We start from the raw sequence: 20,350 nt of genomic DNA, 5'->3' as shown, positions 1-20,350 counted from the left end.
TAAAACGGTGTCTCTCAGCTCCTTCTCCGGCACAGACTCTGGTAATCCGATCATTCTGATGTTGTTACGCCGACTCCTGTTCTCCAGATCATCTGTAAGTAGTGCCAACTGCTTTGTTGCGTTTCTAGCAATCCAACCCGATTCTCCAGCGATTCAGCCTTGTCCTCTTGCCTGCTAATTCTCTCTTCTGCTCCCTGTATGCGAGCTGCCTGCCTCTCTAGTTTCTCATTAATTGAGTCCACCGACGCCTGCAATTTCGCCATGCGGTCGTCTAACATTGCCGTAAGCTGTTTTGTCAGCTCCTGTACAGCCTCCGCTTGCAGGGTGACCACCGCATTGCTGGGCGCTGCCGCTGCCGCCATTTTGGGGCTCCCGGGTTGAATGCGTTCTCTAGTCGGCCGCGGAGTCTTGGCTGGCATACCCCGCAACACTATGTTAAAGCTGCTTCTATTGCCTCCGTCAGAGCCTCACTGCTTACAGTACACAAACCCGTAAATTTTAGCACTCAGGGGTGTGGGGAAGTCGAAGATTTTGCCGATAATAGTGCAATAGGAACGGAGCTGGACTATGAGCGTCCTTTCAGCCCGCTGGCATCACGTGACCCCCAGCAGCTTCACTTTGAAGGCACATAGGTCAGCCCTTTCCCTGCCTTACCCATGCCCCCGTGGATGTGGACATATTAGCTTGCTTTTCCCTGTCCTTTCCCACTCAGTGGATGCAGGCACATTGGTTCGCCTTTCCCTGCCTTTCCCACTTATCTGAGCCTCCAGAGTGTTTTTATTTACCTTGTTTGCCTCTGCTTTCCTCACAGCGTTAAAAAAAAAAAAGAAGAGGTTTTTTTCTTGAGATTCTTCTGCAGGACCAGAGCTGTGATACTCGGTCTAGTGAGGTAATAGTGTTTTCTAACTCCTCCGGGGTGGGCCTGCGATCTGGACGTTTTTGGCGCGAACCGCCATTTTTGAATTTTACCGCCGTTTTCGGCGATGGCTGCGGAGACTGTAAAGCGCTGTTCTAAATGTGGCAAGCGCAAATCAGCAGCGGGGCTCTGTAATTCATGCTGTACAGATGGTAGAGCCGGCCCGTGCATGGCGAGCGGCGATCTGTTGCACTCTGAGCTGGCAGCTGACGCCATTTTGGATTTTCCACATGGCGCGGCCTCCGTTGCGACGGGTGGGGGGGGGGTCCTCTGAGTGAGGCTAATAATAGAGCTGATAGCCCTGGGCAGGATCCGGGCGGTCAGGGAGCGGTTTTCTCCCCTGATTTTGTTTTAATGCTGCATAGGGCGTATATGCTTAAAAGAGCTCTTCCACAGGGATCTTCGGACCCTCTGCCTGCCCCCCCCCCCCCCCCCCCCCCCCCCCGGTGGATCCTGGCCCTTTGGAGTTGGCTTTGCCTGTTTCTTACCCTCCTGATAAACGCAGAAGGGCTAATTCCCCTTCTGAGTGTGGCGCCCCCCCCCACCCCCCTCCCGTGGTCGGTCTCTGAGGATTCTGAGGAGTCTGGCAGAACTTCTTGGGCTGAGGAGCCAGAGTCGGGTGCAGAATTGCCACAGGAGCTTGATGATCCGTCCGCGGTGAGGATTTTCCACCGCGAGGAGCTGCCAGCGCTTATTTCAGATGCCTTACAAGCCCTCTCGATTGAAGATCCTGGGAGTGGCACAGCCTCCTCTGTTAATCCAAGGATGGCTAGTACAAGAAAGCCTGCTCGAGCCTTTCCTTTGCATGACTCCATCCAAGAGCTTATTTCGGCTCAATGGGCTGACCCCGAGGGACCTTTGAAGGTTGCCAGGGCTATGGGGCAATTATACCCTCTGAGTGAGGAACATTTGGCTCGCTTTGCAATGCCTAAAGTGGATGCCCTGGTCACGGCTGTGACAAAGAGAACTACCCTCCCTGTTAAAGGAGGTGTTGCCCTGAAGGATATTCAAGACCGCAGGCTTGATTCAGCTCTGAAGCGGTCCTTTGATTTGGCAGGTCTCACTGTTCGGGCGTCTGCATGCAGTTGTTATGCTGCTAGAGCCTGCCTGGCTTGGTTACAGCAGGCAGTGGAACAGCCCGGTGATGGAGCGGAGACCTTATCTGAAGTGGCTACGCGGATGGAGTCGGCCTTGTCCTTTTTGGCTGACGCCCTTTATGATATGGCCAGAGCTTCGGCTAAACAAATGGCTGTAGCAGTGGCAGCTCGCTGCACTCTTTGGCTACGACATTGGGCGGCGGACTTGGCCTCTAAGCAAAGGTTGGTGAAGTTGCCCTTTCAAGGCCTTCTCCTGTTTGGTGAGGAGCTGGAAAACATTGTTAAAGGCCTGGGGGATTCCAAACCTCAGCGCTTGCCCGAAGATAGGCCGAAGCCTTCCTCTAAGGGTCAGGCGGTCCGCTCCTCTTACAGACCTCGCTTCCGTGAAGCTAGAAGGTACCGCCCGGGGCGTGCTGCTGGGTTCACTTCACGTGCCCGCTTTCAGCAGAGAAACTCCTTTTGCTCGGACAAACGTTCGGCAGCTGCCGGTTCAAGGCCTGTAGTTCAGGGGCGACCCTCTCAATGATGGTGCGCTGGCCCCCTCCTCGTTTCCTGTCATCGGAGGAAGACTTTCCCTCTCTTTCGAGGAGTGGGCCAAAATCTCTTCAGATCAGTGGGTCTTGGACCTGATCAGAGACGGATACCGAATAGAATTCGATGCCCTGGTGAGAGACGTGTTTGTGGAATCCCGATGCGGTTCTGCTGCCAAACGGGCAGCAGTAGAGGAGACTTTGCACAGTCTGTGCCAGATAGGGGCTGTGACCCCGGTGCCTCCCGCCGAACAAGGTCTAGGCTGCTACTCCATTTACTTTGTGGTGCCACGAAAAGGCGGGTCTTTTCGCCCGATCCTGGACTTAAAAGAGCTAAACAAGTCCTTAAGAGTGCGGCATTGTTACTTGGAAACCCTGTGCTCCGTCATTGCGGCGGTACAGCCAGGAGAGTTTTTCACATCTCTGGACCTGAAAGAAGCTTACTTGCACATACCAATTTGGCCCCCGCACCAGAAGTTTCTGCGGTTTGCGGTGTTGGGAAAACATTTCCAGTTTCTGACCTTGCCTTTTGGCCTCTCCACAGCTCCCCGAACCTTCTCCAAGGTCATGGTGGTAGTAGCTGCCTTTCTCAGGCGAGAGGGTATCCGTGTTCACCTGTACCTAGACGACTGGCTCATCAGAGCAGACTCAGAAAAAGAGAGTCATCTAGCTACAGCCAGAGTGGTTTCAGTCCTTCAATCTCTGGGCTGGGTCGTCAATATGGCCAAAAGTTACCTGACCCCCTCGCAATCTCTAGAATATTTGGGGATCAGGTTCGACACAGCCTCGGGCTATGTGTTTCTTCCCGAGCAAAGGCGGTGCAAGCTTCAGAATCAGGTCCGTCTGCTCCTGAGGATGCCCCGCCTGCGAGCTTGGGACATTGTCCAGCTGTTGGGTTCGATGACGGCCACCTTGGAAGTGGTGGCATGGGCGAGAGCGCACCTGAGACCTCTACAGTATTCTCTACTTCAACGATGGTCTCCAGTATATCAGGATTATCAGTGCAGACTTTCTTGGTTCCCTGCGGCCTGCCTCAGTATGGAGTGGTGGCTCTCGGACAGCATGTTGCGGCGAGGAATGCTGCTGGCGCTCCCCGATTGGTGCCTAGTGGTGACAGATGCCAGCCTGAAGGGCTGGGGCGCACATTGCCAGGGGAAGCATGCCCAGGGTCTGTGGACGCCCGACGAGTCGGAGTGGTCTATCAACCGCCTGGAGTTGAAAGCGGTGTTTCTGGCTCTTCTGGCCTTTCAAGTGACCCTGGAAGGATTGGCTGTCTGGGTGATGTCGGACAACACGACAGCAGTGGCCTACATAAATCGACAAGGCAGCACTCAGTGCAGAGCTCTAGCCGCGCAGGCCGAACAAATTTGCCACTGGGCCGAGCTGCATCTACAGTCCCTGTCAGCAGCTCACATTGCAGGTCAGAGCAACGTGCAAGCCGACTATCTAAGCAGGCATCAGATTGATCCAGCGGAGTGGGAACTAGCAGACGATGTATTCCTGCAGATATGTGCCAAATGGGGCAAGCCAGTGATGGATCTGATGGCGACCAGTTCCAATGCCAAAGTCCCGTGCTTCTTCAGCAGACAGAGGGATCCTCGCTCTGCCGGGTTGGATGCCTTGGCTCAACCCTGGCCCCTGGGCTTGCTGTATGTCTTCCTTCCGTGGCCCTTGATAGGGCGAGTGCTCCTGCGGATTCGGCTGCATCCAGGAGAAGTGGTGCTCATTGCCCCGGATTGGCCCAGGAGGCCTTGGTATGCGGACCTCCAACAGATGCTGTTGGAGGCTCCCTTTCCATTACCTCTGGTTCCGCACCTGTTGTCACAGAGTCTTGTGGCCATGGAGGACACCTGCCGCTTTGGTCTTATGGCATGGCGATTGAGAGGGCGCAATTGAGAGATAAAGGCTACTCAAATAAGGTAATTTCCACTCTCCTGCAGGCCCGTAAGCGCTCCACTTCCGTGGCTTATGCCAGGATTTGGAGCCAGTTTGAAGTCTGGTGTGTTTCAGGAGCGCTTTTTCCGTTGCGGGCTCCTGTCTCGCCGATTCTGGACTTTTTGCAGGATGGTGTACACAAAGGCTTGGCCTATAATTCCCTGCGGGTGCAAGTGGCAGCATTGGCCTCCCTGCGTGGCAAGGTTGAAGGCGTGTCCTTAGCTGCTCATCCAGATGTGGCACGGTTTCTTAGAGGGGTGCTTCGGCTCCGTCCTCCCGTGCGGGCACCTTGTCCAGTTTGGAACCTGGGGTTAGTATTGAAGGCCCTTCAGGGGGCTCCCTTTGAACTGCTTCGGCATGCTTCAGAGAAAGATTTGACACTGAAGGCCGTCTTTTTAGTGGCCATTACCTCGGCGAGACGGGTGTCAGAGCTCCAGGCGCTGTCCTGTAGAGACCCTTTTCTGCAATTCTCAGAGTTCAGGGGTCACGGTTCGGACCGTGCCTTCCTTCATGCCTAAGGTGGTTTCAGCGTTTCACCTAAACCAGCCTGTTTTTCTTCCCTCCTTTGTTGAGGAGGAGTTTCCAGATTCATTTGGGCAGTTGCACCTTTTGGATGTGCGCAGGACTCTGTTGCAGTATCTGCAAATTACAAATTCCTTCAGGACCTCTGATCATCTTTTTGTGTTGTTTGCAGGTCCTCGCAGAGGGTCTTCAGCGTCTAAAGCCACTATTGCCTGTTGGCTCAGAGAAGCTATCTTTTCAGCATATCTGCTGTCTGGCCGGGCTCCGCCTGAAGCCTTTAAGGCACATTCCACAAGAGCGATTTTCCTCTTCCTGGGCGGAAACTGGAGCACTATCTCTTCATGAGATTTGCAGTGCTGCAACATGGGCATCTAAGCTCTCTTTCGCCCGACATTATAGGCTGGATGTGGCTGCCAGGAGGGATGCGCGTTTTGGAGCACAGGTGCTAGCGCGTGGTGTGGCTTGTTCCCACCCTATTTAGGGATTGCTTTGTTACATCCCATACGTAATGGCTTCATCTGCTTGATGACAAGGAAGGGAAAATTAGGTTCTTACCATGATAATTTTCTTTCCTTTAGTCATAACAGATGAAGCCATGAACCCTCCCTGTATGATTGTCTATATTGCAGTGATTCTGATTTTAGATGCTGTTCTTGTTTCCTGAAGTTATATTCTTTCCTTGGGGAGTCGGAAAACAGTCTTCAGGATTCTTGTTACAGTGATAGGAGGATGAGTTCATTCCCTCCAGTTCATGTTTTGGGAGGATGAGTTTATTCCCTCCAGGAGGATGCAAGTATTCCCTCCGTTTATACAAAGTGGAGGATGAGTTTATTCCCTCCTTTTTTTGAGTTTATACCCTTGTTAAGGGGCCATCGTTCGCTGTGAGGAAAGTTCATGTTATTCCCATTGCGGTTTGCCATACTGCTTTGGAAGCTTCAAATACTGAAGAGGCAGTGGAGCTAGCTGGCCATGAGGCACTGTAAAAAGTTGAGTGCTCTCTATCTCCCCCTGCTGGTTGATGGACACAACCCATACGTAATGGCTTCATCTGCTATGACTAAAGGAAAGAAAATTATCATGGTAAGAACCTAATTTTCCCTTAATTTCTCTTTTTTTCTCAATAAATGTTTTATAAATTTTAACAGAAAAAAATAGATATATGAAAATAATTGTTACTCAAACATTGACAGAACAGCTTGAATATCTGAACATACAAAAATAAAAACCCATACCACTGGCTTCTGCATCTATAGTACTAGCCCTCAAAGTCCAATGTCTTAACTTTAACTTCATCACCCCCCATAGCAACCAGTTCCAAGCCACAGGTTGGTGCTGTAGTTTTCTTCAGTGCTTTCCCGTTTGGTTATCTCTCAGCCCCCCCCCCCCCCCAATAGTAAACAGTTCATCCAAGATCCAGTCTTAGTGCAATCATCTTTATGGGTTGTAAAATATCCCTTCTGCATATCTGTGAGGTGCTCCATCTCAGCCAGTAAATGCACTTGATACATCCAGTCTCGCAGGGAAGGAGTAGCATTCTGCTTCCAATATATTATGATGAGTCATTTTGCTGCCACTAGGTCCATGTGTTTCAAACACTGTTGCCAGTTATGACCCAGTCCATTCTCCAGGTCCAGCAAGCAATGCTGAGGTGTGACAGGGATAGTGATTCCCTAAGCTGATGTCATTTCATCAATAACCTCCCCCCCACCCCAAAAAATAAAAACAACAACTTTGAATAGACCAACACCCCCACTAAATATGCAAAAATGTTTCCATTGCATTCCCATATCTCCAACAGAGATCTATAGTGGTAGAAAACATCACCTTTAAACGTGCCAGAGTATTATACCATTGGGTAAACTGGAAAACAGAAGAGGATTCTCCCACAGGAAAAGCTGCATTTCCAGCGAGAGGCAGCAGGGGGGCTACCTCCCCGGCCAAACCATGATTCCTACAAAGCCACCACCAAGCCTTATGGAGGGGGAGAAAAAGAAAAGCAAAATGTGAGAGTGCTTGGGATTTACCCACTGGCGCCTGGAGCCAATAGCTAAAATGAAGGGGTCACAAAAAAAAATTATTTTTCAGTACAAGAGAAAAAGTAATTCCCCTGGTACCAGTCCGTAAGGTGACGCATATAGCAGGCAATGGAGAACAATTTAATGTTAAGAAGGCCCAACACCTCCCCCCCCTTGCGTACTTCTGACAGCATAAGGCGGGAAAGAGGGCAATGCGTCCTCTTGACCTGCCAAAGAAAAGAAGGCAAAATCATCAACTTAAAATTTTTCATCTTTGTACTGCAAAAAAAAAAAGGGGCAAAGTTTGAAAGATGTATGTCCACTTTGGTACCAAAATCACATTGTGTAGTGCCACTCTTCCAATTAAAGAGACTGGGAATGCTCTCTAACTTTGCGAGACCCGCTGGGTAGCAATGCATAGAGGCCCAATGTTCAAAGAGTATAGTTTTGAAAGATCAGGGTTAAGATAAATCCCTAAATATTTCAGTGTTCCCAGGGCCCATTGTAGGGGAAAGGTACTCCAACCAAGACTACTTAATAGAGGCCTGAATATGAAGGATCATGGAGTTTTGATGATTTAAGCAAAACCCCCATAAGAAACTATATTCATCTAGAACACTTAAGTATGGAAGAGTCAGCTGTGGACACATAAGGGTAAGTAAAAGATCTGCAAATTCAAGGGCCTTGACAGAAAGGTCCAGCGGCTCCATCCCATTCACCTTTGGGTCACAATGAATGCTGCACAGAAGGGATGCCGGATACAACAAAAAAAAAAGGGGGGGGGAGGGTTCAGCCCTGACGCATGCCTCTCTGGACAGGGAAAAGAGAGGTACGAACACCATTCAGAAGCAGGGCAGCCATAGTGGCATGGTACAGAGCCCGAATGACCTGCCCAAACCAAATCTCCAGACCCGCAAATTGCAAAACTTGAAACAAATAAGGCCAACTAACCTAGTTGAAAGCCATTTCGACGTCCAAGCTGACCAGCAAAAGTGGATTCCCTCCATTGCTTTTTCTCTGCACTATGGACTGCAAGGCCTTGCAGGCATTGAGATCTGAATTACGGTACCACAAGAAGCCAACCTGATATTCCCCCTCAATTTCCAATACCATTGAGAAGATCTTGCCTGGCTTCGGGATTAAAGTAACAAGGGCTTCATTGGCATGTAAGGGGATCACACCTCGAGCTATCACCGACTCGTAAAAGGCCATCAATGGGACACAGATATGTGGGGAGAGGATTTTACAGAATTCATTAGACAAACCACTGGGACCCGTTGCTGTTCCCTGGGACAATGATTTAATGACTCTTTGAATTTCTAAGGCTCGTAGTAGAGTGCTAATGTGGGCCTGCACCGCAGGAGACAAGTGAGTCGGACCAGAATCCTCCAAGTAATCTAGAACCGGTCGGCCCGGTTCAGCAGGGGGACAGAATATATATAAGAGAAATATTCTTGGAAGATCTGGGCAATGGCTTCCAGGTGGTAAACCATCCGGAGCTAAAATTTAAGGGGAAATTTGTTGGTAGTCCAAGTCTTGGTTAAGTACACTAAGAGCTTTCCCGCCTTATTCACAAATCGATGAAATTAGTAGTTGTTAAACAAGCTCTTTTTAGTTTTCTCATGGATAAGTGAGTTCAAGGCAGCCAGGGACACCATCATGGCGTCTCGCTTTACAAGCGAGGGGTGCAACAAATATGACTGTTTGGCCACCCTATAATCTTGCTCCAGGCAAAAGATACCTTGGGCAAGCCTCCGAGATCTAGGACTCATAAAAGCAATCACATCTCCCTGAAGGACAGCCTTGAAGATCTCCCAAAACAAAATAGGTGAGTCACTGTAGGCAGAGTTGAAATTGGAGTATTGTGCCTGTGTGTAGATCAAATATTTGTGCCAAATACAAAGGAAAATGCCAGGAGCCCTCCAGGGGTTTTCGCTGACCCAAACCTAGATCCACCCACAATGGAGTATGATCTGAAACCTCCATTGGTCCGATATCCACAGTTATTGCCTGAGGAAAATAGATACTGAGAAACCAAAATGTAATCAATCCTGGACCAGGTATGGTGAACCTGGAGTAATGGGTGTAGTCTCAGGAATTTGAGTCGATCACATGCCAGGGATTTACTAAATTAAGGGTCTTACAGAAAGAGGGCAGCCCCTTCATTCACCCCCCTCCTCATCTGCCCAGGACACCCAAAGAAGACTTGTCCAGAGAAGGATCAAGCACTTGATTAAAATCACCCATCCAAAGCCAGGGATCATCACAATGGTGCAGTCCCAGCTGGACCAGCTGTGCAAATAATTGAGAATCCTAACCATTGGGACTATAAATGGCACAAAGATTAAAAAAAAAAAAAAAGTGTCTCCCAAAATTAAACTGAACCAGAACATAGCAGTCTGCTCCATCCTTGGCGACCAATATAGAACTGTAGGGCAAGCCCTTCTTAATTAAAATGGCTGCACCAGCCCAAGGAGGAGTAATAGCACACACTCACTTGCCCATTGTTGCCTCAACTTGGCATGTTCCACATTAGTAAGTTTGATTTCTTGGAGACATGCGATTGAAGCTTAAAACACCATAAAGCTTCAATACAGACAAAATTTTAGAACATTTGACAGGGGAGCTGACCCCAGACACATTTCATGTGATGAAGCAGGGCACAAAGGAGTTAGCCAGAGTCGCAAGTAAGGACAGAGACGCAGCTAACAGACTGCCTAATCAAGTCCTCTCAGGCACCCAGCCCCACTCCAGGTAGAAGAAAACCAACAAGGGAGTAACGCCTGTGTGGTGTGATTGTAAGGCCCTAGATCCCTTTTCCGTTCCTACACAAAAACTACTTGAATACCTTCTATATCTTTCCAAGTCAGATTTACAGCCCGACTCTTTTAGGGTTTACCTTAGTGCAGCTAGTTCTTATCATAACCATAGGAACATAAGAATACCCATACTGGGTCAGACCAATGGTCCATCTAGCCCAGTATCCTATTTACAACAGTGGCCAATCCAGGCCACAAGTACCTGGCAGAAACCCAAATAGTAGCAACATTCCATGCTACCAATCCCAGGGCAAGCAGTGGCTTCCCCATGTTTCTGTGTAGCCTTTAGTTTGCATTACAGTGGTGTGAAAAAGTCCTGCATCACCTGTTCAGAAAACGTTTATTTTTCTTTCTGCTACTGTATGAATTAATGAAACCAAATTCATATATTAAGTTCATTAAGTAAGTTGTAAATTCAAGTTTGCATGTACTTACCATTGAAAGTTTTTATTTAGCGCCATCCATCCTATTTTTTGAGCCATGTATAGTATGATGCTAAGTGTGTTATGTATATCACAAGTTCAAGTGTTAGAGTAACACTGTTAAATTTATTTTTACTTTTTTATTATTTTTTTTATTTTGTGGCCCTGAAAATGATCGTTTGAAACAATTTATCAACTTTAGTACTTGGCTAAAAACTAAAGCATATTCATTGGTCAGAAAACTCTCGCCATTGGTTTATTTCGATCTGAAAATGCATCAAATTTAGAAGCTCCTAATAGAACACCAGTGTGCAGGATAAAAACCATTACAGGTGCTGAAAAATATCAGAAACACACATACAACTGATGCAAACTTGAATTCTGAATAAAATGGCATCTGATATGCAATATTTTCCACCTTACATTTGGGCAGAAAGCTGGTCAGAGATTATCATTATCGCACAGGTGATAAAGGACTTTTTCACACCACTGTAAGTGGAGCTTGCTTCTGTGAAAGTCTTCCATCAGGCTACCTCTTGCGTTGAGTCCTTAATATTGTTCTGACCTGCTGATGAAAGATCCCTCTAAGCTACTAGATTATTGTGGGTTAAAGTACCTTACCTGGAAGGCCTTATTTTTTGAACACTTTAGCTGGCAGAGTTCATTCTTAAGATGGTGTCATGGTTTCCATTTTAATCAGTTTCCTTAACGACATTTTTCAGTAAGTTGCATGGCCAGAATTGTGAGCTTGCATGCTATGGTTTGCAAATGAGCCCTTGACCTTCTAGTTGGAGGACTAGTACCTTATGAAAATATACCCAGCTTTGCTTGTTTCAATCCTAGTAAAACTGGGACTACTGTTGCCAAGTGTACATTCTCCTGGCTAGCAGACTGCATCTCCTTCTCTTATAGCGAAGCAGGCTTGATCTTTTTGTTTGCTGTATTCATTACGGCGTTCATAGTGCTAGAGGTTTTAGAACCCTGTTTACTGAGCTTACAGTAGGGTTCAGTCCTATGTTTTAGTGCACCAGATACATATATTTTTTGTCAGCCCACATCAGGCTGTGAGCTGTTTTAGACCCCTGAGGTAGGTGGCTGCGCCCACCGGAACTTTGCCCGTGTTGGGTTTTTATGCATTGGTGCCTTCAATAAAGATTAGAAGACCTGATTCCCACAGCTGATCGTCATTTGTTTCATCCTCTACTCCTTTCTCATCTGTTTTTTCAAATGTAGAGGTTCAGGCCCTGTTTTGCTACTCCTGACCTATTCTATAAAATAAAGTAGGCGCCTACTTTCCTTTATAGAATACTAGTATGACTGGGGTACATATGAGCACTTATGCCAGCCATAGAGCTGGTGTAAGTGTTTGCACCCTAATGTTGGTGATATCCATGTAACTAAGTTTTGTGTGTCCCACCCCGCTCTGCCCAAACTCTGTCTGTGTGTACGCCTACCTTTTTAAAATAAGAATATGTATGTATTTACAGAACAGCACTTAGTCAGAGTTTTGGTATTTATATGCAAACTAGTATAAAAGGCCCGTTTCGGTAGGCAATGAAACGGGTACTAGCAAGGTAAACACCCCCCCCCCCCCCCCCCCGCAGCGTCCTTCCTGGACCCCCTCCCCACCAACCCTCCTCTGCCCCTGCAGCCACGCATGTGCAGCAGCCCTCCTCTCTCCCCTGCTCCCCCTGCAGCCACCCATGTCCAGCGACTCTCCTTTCCCTTTGCCCCCCCCTGTAGCCACTCATGTCCAGTGGCCCTTCTGTCTCCCCTGCCCTCCCCTGCAGCCACCCATCTGGTCTCAGGACCCCCCCTCCCCACCTCCCTCTTCCCTGCCCCCCCCCCTGCAGCCACCCATGTCCAGCGACCCGCCCCTCCCCCCCCCCCCTCCGGGCACATCAACCCCCTCGCCACCCGCAGCCGCCAATACTAACGCTGTCCGGCCGCTGCTGCATCTCCTGTTGAGCAGCAGCGGCCGGTACGAAAAGAAAAAAGCCAAAAAAAGATTTTAAACCTGAAACACGGCTCCGTAGACAGCCATCTGGCATTTGCTGTCATCTCTGCAGCCACTCCTCCTCTCCCCTCTGACGTCGCTGCGCTCCTCTGGGGTCTTCCTTCAGGGGCAGTGACGTGGAGGGGAGAGGAGGAGCGGCTGCAGTGACGACAGCCAATGCCAGATGGCTGTCTATGGAGCCGCGTTTCAGGTTAAAAATCTTTTCTTGGCTTTTTTCTTTTGTACCGGCCGCTGCTGCTCCACAGGAGAAGCAGCAGTGACCGTGGCCGGCAGGCAGCATTAGTATTGGCGGTGCGGGTGGCGAGGGAGTTGATGTGCCCGAGAGGGGGAGGGTAGGGGCTTTGGTGATGAGCCGGGGGGGAGGGTCTTGGGTGATGCGTCGAGGGGGGGGTAGGGGCTTGGGTGCTGCGCCGGGGTGGAGGGGCTTGGGTGTTGCGCCGAGGGGGGGGCACTGAGAGCTGATTGGTAGGCAGGGGAGGAGTAAGGAAACACGTTCCGCGTGTTTCCCTACTCCTCTCCCTGCCTGGCTCGCAGTTTTGCAGGGCAGGGGCTTGGGTGTTGCGCCGAGGGGGGGCACTGATGTCAGTTCATTCTAAACTGCCTAGCAGACCACCTCCGAGGGAGCCACGGTACCAGGCACATTAGAACGTTGGAGGTGAGAATTATTATATAGGATATTCCATTCTAAATAATTATGGGTATAATTGGCACATAAATGTTAGTATCTATTTTGTAGAATTACTTCCACTGCTAGTTTTGCTGTCTTTCCATTGGCAGTGCTCTTCTTTTAAGCCATTTTTGTTGAAGGCAACTTGTAGCTACAGAATCCCAATTATGAGGATTTGCAATCTGCTTGTCTCTCGGAGGAAAACAAGTTACATAATTTTTCCATGGGAAGCAGGATTCATGTCCTCACTGCCAACTTCTAGGCGCTGTATTCTGTCAAGCTATATCAACAGAGGAGGTCTCATGTGACGATGCAGTATGGGAAGTATGGTCAGACAGTATACTGAAAATTTCTAGAAGTTGTCTAAAGCAATAGAAGGTTTTTCTCATGCCAGGCTCCATCAGATGACTTTTTCCACTTGTGATGACCTGAATCCTGCTATGCACAGAAACCACCTGTTTCAGGCAAGTAGCTTGGTTTCCTCTAAGAAATTAAGATATGGAATGTTACTGAAATGAAAATGTGATGAATTATTTAATCTTCTGTTTTAGAAGTAATTTCAGTGACGTCTCATTAAATAGAGATTCAGTCCTTCTTTCAAATGTTTCATCTAATTAGATTTCAAACAGGTTTGCAACTTTAATAGGATGCATTTTGTATGACAAAACAGTAAGTAGTTCCATAGGGCACGATTTGCCTTCAGATAGCTGAGGAATTACCTGTCACGAAGATACAAATCTGACTGCTATAAGACATTGCTGTCTTGTTTTTAACGCTAGAGTAAGCACAGGCTCTCAGAAACATGAGTGAATTATTTATCTAGTAGACTAGAAGATCACTATGTACATCACTGAAATGTAACCAAAACTGAACACACATGAGGCACTGCTGAATTAATCTTTCTTTTTTTTTTCTCCCCCCTCCAGGGTCATTGTCTGATCCTTTGAACATTGCTGGCTTGGCCCATTTTTGCGAACATATGCTATTTTTAGGAACAAAAAAGTACCCGAAAGAGAATGAATACAGCCAGTTTCTCAGTGAGCATGCCGGGAGTTCCAATGCTTTCACCAGTGGAGAGCACACTAACTACTACTTTGATGTGTCACATGAACACTTAGAAGGTGCACTGGACAGGTAAAACTAAAACAAAACATTACAAGTTAATTCGTATGTACCTGGCTACACATCACACTATGTTGACTGAAAGCCATTATAAGTCAGTTTTTCTCATCTTGGTGCTCGTTTATTAAAGAGCATTAAGCCCTTAATGCAAGCTTAGCGCATGCTAACAGGCTACTTCAGAAAGCGTTTTGTGGTAATTTGCCTGTTTGTGTGTGCTAACCCATGCATTATCTATTATTTAAAAAGCATTTTTAGGAGGGGGTGTGTCTTATGCGGAGAGTGGGCATTCCTGAGTTATCCAGCTAGTGTGTTATGATTAGCGTGCGTTTACTGGATAACAGTTAACACGGGAAAACCTAGCACCTCCTAAATACGAGCGGTAAATGCTCCTGCGTTAACTGTATGCAGGTGCTGCACACTAATGACAACATTAGTGCACAGACTGCATGAAAACACTTTTTAAAAAATCCCCCCCCCCCCCCCCCCTCCAATAAGTGCCACATTAAATCTGGGTTTAGTGTGCAGGAAAGTCCTTCGTTAAAAAGCATCAATCCCAGATTTTCACTGCACTTTATAAGAGGTCCTCTTGTTTTCAAATCCTTCTTGTGTTCATGATTTATTTATCACTATCAGTCATGCAACTAATATACAGAATATTTCCTTTCATACATGGTGTTTATTAAAATAATAAAAATAAAAAAGCAAAACACAAAAATATATATAAAACCTTCAAATTTATATTTAAAAATATAATAAAAATCATATAAAAAGGGGGGGGGGGGGAACAATACTTTGGTTGTGAGAATCAAAAAATAAACTTTATTAGCCAAAGGATAGCAGGGAGAAAGGGACTTGACACAGCTGTGTTTCGGCCATACAAGCCTGTGTCAGGAGTCTTCTCACCGTATGCTGATTTCTTATACTATCCAAATTGTAGAAGGAATATCTGTGTCTCTTTCCTGATGCTATCGCGTAAAACAATGCTTGAAACAAAGATTCGGGGTTGCACAGCTGTCCTTTGAGGTCTTTCGGGGCCTTAGGGGACCTAAGGGCTCACCAACAAAGAAGACAAGACACACGCACCAAAAGACTCTGGGCAAAAACTCTTTTTTTACTTTTGATTTCAAAATTGGTGTTTCCTGGGCCGACGCAGACGTCGACCATCTGTGAGAAAAATCAGCCTGCTGTCCTCTGAGAATACCTGCTACAGTTAAGTATCTTCGCTGTATTGAAAGAACAATCATTCTTTACCAATTTGTAAATGGTAAGATACATTTCACTGTGAAATTAACAGCAACCAAAAAACAGTATTACTCTCAATGCATTGCACAGGCTGCTAATTCAACCAAGCAGTTGTTCAGAATAGTAAACAGCCTACTGCAACCCCTACAACAGAACCAGGCTTCCCAGGCTAAACTCAACTGCAATGATTTTGTTGCACACTTTGCCAACAAAATTAAAAGTCTCTGCCAGGATTTACAGGCAGTCCCACCCAGTTCCCAACCAGGCAACCAGGGGTGCACGAAGTCGCCCCCTCCTTTCAGAGACAGATGGGACACTTTTAACCCAATGACAGAGGAGAGACTTGACAAAATCCTAAGAGACCTGCTTCGATCAACTTCCTTTTCCCTCGACCCCTGCCTATCAAAGCTAATGCAGCAAGCAAGTACGGGCCTCATAGAAGGCGCCACAAAAATTATGAACACCTCTCTTTCTAATGGGCAACTACCAGCAGCATTAAAAAAGGGCAGTGGTTTGCCCTCTGCTAAAGAAAAACAACCTTGACCAGGACAAACTTGAAAGTTACCGGCCAGTTTCCAACATCCCGTTTCTAAGGAAACTCATAGAACAAACAGTCTGTGTTCAACTTAATGATTGGCTAGAAAAGAAAAACTGGCTAGATCCATGTCAATCTGGATTCAGACCCAGTTGTGGAACAGAAACGGTCCTTGTATCCCTACTTGATGATCTCCACAGAAACCGAGACAAGGGATTTGCCAAGATGTTAGTACTACTAGATTTCTCATCAGCTTTTGACGCTGTAGATCATGATATTATGCTAGCATGACTGATAGAAACAGGTATCAGTGGAACAGTATTTGCCTGGTTCAGATCCTATCTATCGGACAGGCAACAATCCATAATGTTTGGCAGCGACTCGCCACCACCATGGACACTGACCTGCAGGGTTGATACTGTCACCTATTCTGTTTAGTATCTACCTCAAGCCATTAGCTGAGCTGATTCGGTCAATGGTCACTCAGTTCTACATCTATGCGGATGATGTGCAGCTACTCATACCCATTGAACCTGACTTATCTACAGCCATGAATTAATTGATTACCTGTCTAATATCAATTCAAGATTGGGCTGAACCCAAGTAAAAACTGAGCTCCTCTGAGTCCCTAACACAAGTGGATACATACCTGACATCAAAATCCCTTTTGGGAAGTACGAACTCCCCCAGAAATCACAAGTCAGGAACCTTGGAATACAGTTAGATTCAACACTTATTCTGATTCCCCAAATCCAAAGAGCTGCTTCTACTATTTGCGACAGCTACGTCGCCTCTCTCCTCACATCGAGAAGGTAAATCTTATCCCAGTTGTGCATGCCAGGATAACATCAAGACTGGATTACTGCAATGCACTATACAATTGTCTGACTACAAAGGGCCTGCATCAGCTCCAGTTGATTCAGAATGCAGCAGCAAGACTCATAGAAGGTTGCAAGCGACGTGACCACATCATACCATTTTTGCAAAAACTTCATTGGCTACCAGTACATTGCAGAGCTAAATTTAAAACTCTTTTCTGATCTTCAAAGCCCTGAAAGGGAAAGGCCCCCCGAGTACCTGAAGAATAGGATGATCCTCCACACACCGCCAAGGACACTAAGGTCCTCCTAAGGACTTTCACTAGCCACACCCTCTCCAAAAGACATCACACGATGTGATACCCGCAAGCCTTCTCCAGAGTAGCCCCCACACTCTGGAATTCACTGCCTGAAAAGCTCTGCCTAACACAAGATTATCTCTACTTCAGGAAGCAGGTGAAAGCTTGTCTCTTCAACCAGGCCTTTAATGGAAGAAGTAACTAACTTGTTAGTCTCACTAACACACACAAGGCGTGACTGCACATGCTGCAGCAGGACATGTTTATCCACTCTTACCCCAGCTGAGATAATATTTAACCGTCTCCGACCTCGTGTGCAACTTTCTTTAATTCAGTCACCTTACTTTCTAATTCTTTTTACTCTCCTACCTAGCTATATGTTCCATCGTTGCTTTACCCTTCACTATCAATTAAAATGTTCTATTACGTATCATGTTGGTATTGTAAGTAGTATACCATTCCATATTTTGTATGGTTATTTGAATACTTTTACTACTGTAATTGTCTATTGCTCATGTTTGTTCTATTGTTACTGCACTGCCTTGAGTGAATTCCTTCAAAAAGGCTATAAATAAATCCTAATAAATAAAAATAAAATAGTCTGACCAACTGATGTCATAAATGATGTCATCACCAATATAAGAAATAGTATAGCCCTGGAACTTGCCACTGTTCTATATGTTCAGCATATTTATTTTAATGTAGCTTATACATTTTTCAGTAGTAGCTGAAGTCGACTTAAATTCAGGTATATTAGGCAATTTCCCTGTCCCTGGAAGGCTCACAATCCAAGTTGTTACCTGAGGCAATAATTGCAGTTTGGGCTGGTGCAGCAGTATCATTGGCCTGATTTCTTGTGCCACAAATCGTGGTATGTGACCTGTGGGTTCATCTGCTATGTGCCTGCTGCACCTCTTAGGGTTCACCTTTGCCTTATATGAGCCTTGGGAAAGCTCGGTGCCACCACTGACCTGGTGCCCTGCCAAGGTGAAGAAATAGACACCCCTGTAGCTTTACCACTGTTCACCCCCCACCCCCTTCCCAGCTTGGATCATTTAAAAGAAAATACTGGTTCTGTTAGCTTCCCTTTGGCTGGCGTCGTCCTCTGCTTGGATAAAGTTGGTATAAAAAAAACAACAACAAAAGAAACAGAAGACAGGAAGAAGAGGAGCTCAAGGCAGGAACATTTGGGGAAGCTTTTGTTCACTGTGAGAGCATTTGGAAAAGCTGCAGGGAGATTTCCTGTTCACAGCAATGGCAAGAGGGGAGGCCTGTAGTTTGATCAGAGTAAGCATTGGTACTGCTTTTTGTAGGATAGATCTTGGGAGTGATGCAGGGTGGCTGGCAGTATACTGTGTGAGGTAGCTGGCCCCTTTTGCCTGGACTGTGATGTAGAGATGGTGGGGTCATTGACTGCAGGCGAACAGGTGTCCCCAGATTGCAATGAGGACTTGGATTCATGGGAGATTGTATCAGTTGCGGGCCTCCTTTCTGAGGTTGCCCCGCAGATGGAGTCGGCCCTGTCATTTTTGGCTGACGCCCTGTATGATCTGGTCAGAGCTTCGGCTAAACAGATGTCTGTGGCGGTGTCTGCCCGCCGCCTTCTTTGGCTACGGCATTGGGCGGCTGACATGGATTCTAAGCAAAGGCTGATGAGGCTACCCTTTCGGGGCCTCCTGTTATTTGGAGAAGATTGTGAAAGACCTGGGGGAATCTAAACCCCAGCGGTTACCTGAGGATAGGCCGAGGCCTTTTTCCAAGGGTTCTGTGTTTACCTCCTCTTCCAGACCTCGCTTCCATGAAGCTCTCAGGTATCGCCCGGGGCGCTCTGCTGGGTTTTCTCAATGTGCCCGTTTTCAGCAAAGGAACTCCTTTCACTCGGACAAACATTCCGCAGGGGCCGGTTCAAGGCCAGGAGTTCCTCCACGATGATGGGATGCCGGTCCACTCCTCCTTGCCTGCAATAGGAGGACATCTTTCTCTCTTTCTAGAGGAGTGGACCAAGATTACCTCAGATCAGTGGGTCTTGGACCAGATCAGAGAAGGTTATCGACTAGAATTTGGTGCCCCGGTGAGAGACATGTTTGTGGAGTCCCGATGCAGCACTGCCGTAAAACGGGCGGCGGTAGAGGAGACCTTACAAGTCTTGCTGCACCTCAGAGCGGTGATCCCGGTGCCTCCTGCCGAACGAGGCTGCGGCCGCTATTCCATTAATTTTGTCGTGCCTCGAAAAGGTGGGTCTTTCAGACCGATCCTTGACTTACGAAGAGTCAACGAGGCTCTCAGAATACGACATTTCCGCATGGAAACCCTGTGCTCCATCATTGCGGCGGTTCAGCCAGGAGAGTGTCTCACGTCTCTGGACCTAAAAGAAGCTTATTTGCACATTCCTATCTGGCCTCCACACCAGCGGTTCCTCCGCTTTGCTGTGTTGGGAAAGCATTTCCAGTTTCAGGCCTTGCCTTTCAGCCTAGCCACAGCTCCCCGTACCTTTTCCAAGGTAATGGTGGTTGTAGCTGCCTGTCTTAGGCGAGAGGGTATCAGAGTTCACCCTTATCTTGACGACTGGCTCATCAGAGTGGATTCAGCAACCGAAAGTCGTCTTGCCACGGCCAGAGTTGTGTCAGTCCTGCAGGCGCTAGACTGGGCGGTCAATATACCCAAAAGTCACCTGACCCCCTCTCAATCTCTCGAGTATTTGGGGGTCCGGTTCGACATGGCCTCAGGGTTGGTGCAAGCTTCAGAATCAGGTCTGTCTGCTCCTGCGGATTCCTCGCCTTCAAGCTTGACTTTGTCCAGCTACTGGGGTCGATGAGGCACTCAGTGTAGGGCCCTGGCCGCGGAGGCCGCTCAGATTTGCCACTGGGCCAAACTACACCTGCAGCTTCTGTCAGCTGCCCACATAGCAGGTCAGAGCAGCGTGCAAGCTGATTTTCTCAGCAGGCACCAAATCGACCCAGCGGAATGAGAACTGGCAGAAGTTTTTTTTCAGATTTGTGCCAAATGGGGGTCTCCTGGAATGGATCTAATGATGTCAAGTGCAAACGCCAAAGTACTTCGCTTTTTCAGCAGAAGGAGAGATCCTCACTCGGCGGGGTTGAATGCTCTGGCTCAACCCTGACCCTCGGGCCTCCTGTATGTGTTTCCTCCTTGGCCCTTGATAGGGCGAGTCCTTCTGCGGATTCGTCAGCACCGAGGTCTGGTGATTCTCATCGCTCCAGATTGGCCAAGGCGTCCGTGGTATGCGGATCTCCGCCGGATGTTGGTGGACGCTCCGGTGCATTTTGCCCCTGGTGCTGAACCTGTTGGTGCAGGGTCCGGTGTCTATAGAGGATCCCTGCCAATTTTGTCTTACGGCCTGGCTATTGAGAGGGCGCAATTGAGAGACGAGGGC

At 47.7% G+C, this 20,350-nt stretch overlaps 1 protein-coding gene across 3 annotated transcripts in view; it reads left to right on the top strand.

Annotated features, from left to right (window-relative positions):
- IDE (insulin degrading enzyme) overlaps window positions 1-20,350 on the top strand; it is a 441,269-nt gene that overhangs the window by 45,756 nt on the left and 375,163 nt on the right. For all 3 annotated transcript variants that reach the window (XM_030203006.1, XM_030203005.1, XM_030203004.1), the window contains exon 3: window positions 13,867-14,074. In XM_030203006.1, coding sequence (XP_030058866.1) covers window positions 13,867-14,074 — 208 coding nt within the window. The remainder of the gene's footprint in view (window positions 1-13,866; window positions 14,075-20,350) is intronic.

Source organism: Microcaecilia unicolor, chromosome 5, assembly GCF_901765095.1.
Source record: "Microcaecilia unicolor chromosome 5, aMicUni1.1, whole genome shotgun sequence".
Taxonomy (NCBI): Eukaryota; Metazoa; Chordata; class Amphibia; order Gymnophiona; family Siphonopidae; genus Microcaecilia; species Microcaecilia unicolor.
The sequence above is the reverse complement of the archived record's forward strand: the minus strand, read 5'-3'. Positions and strand labels throughout refer to the sequence as shown.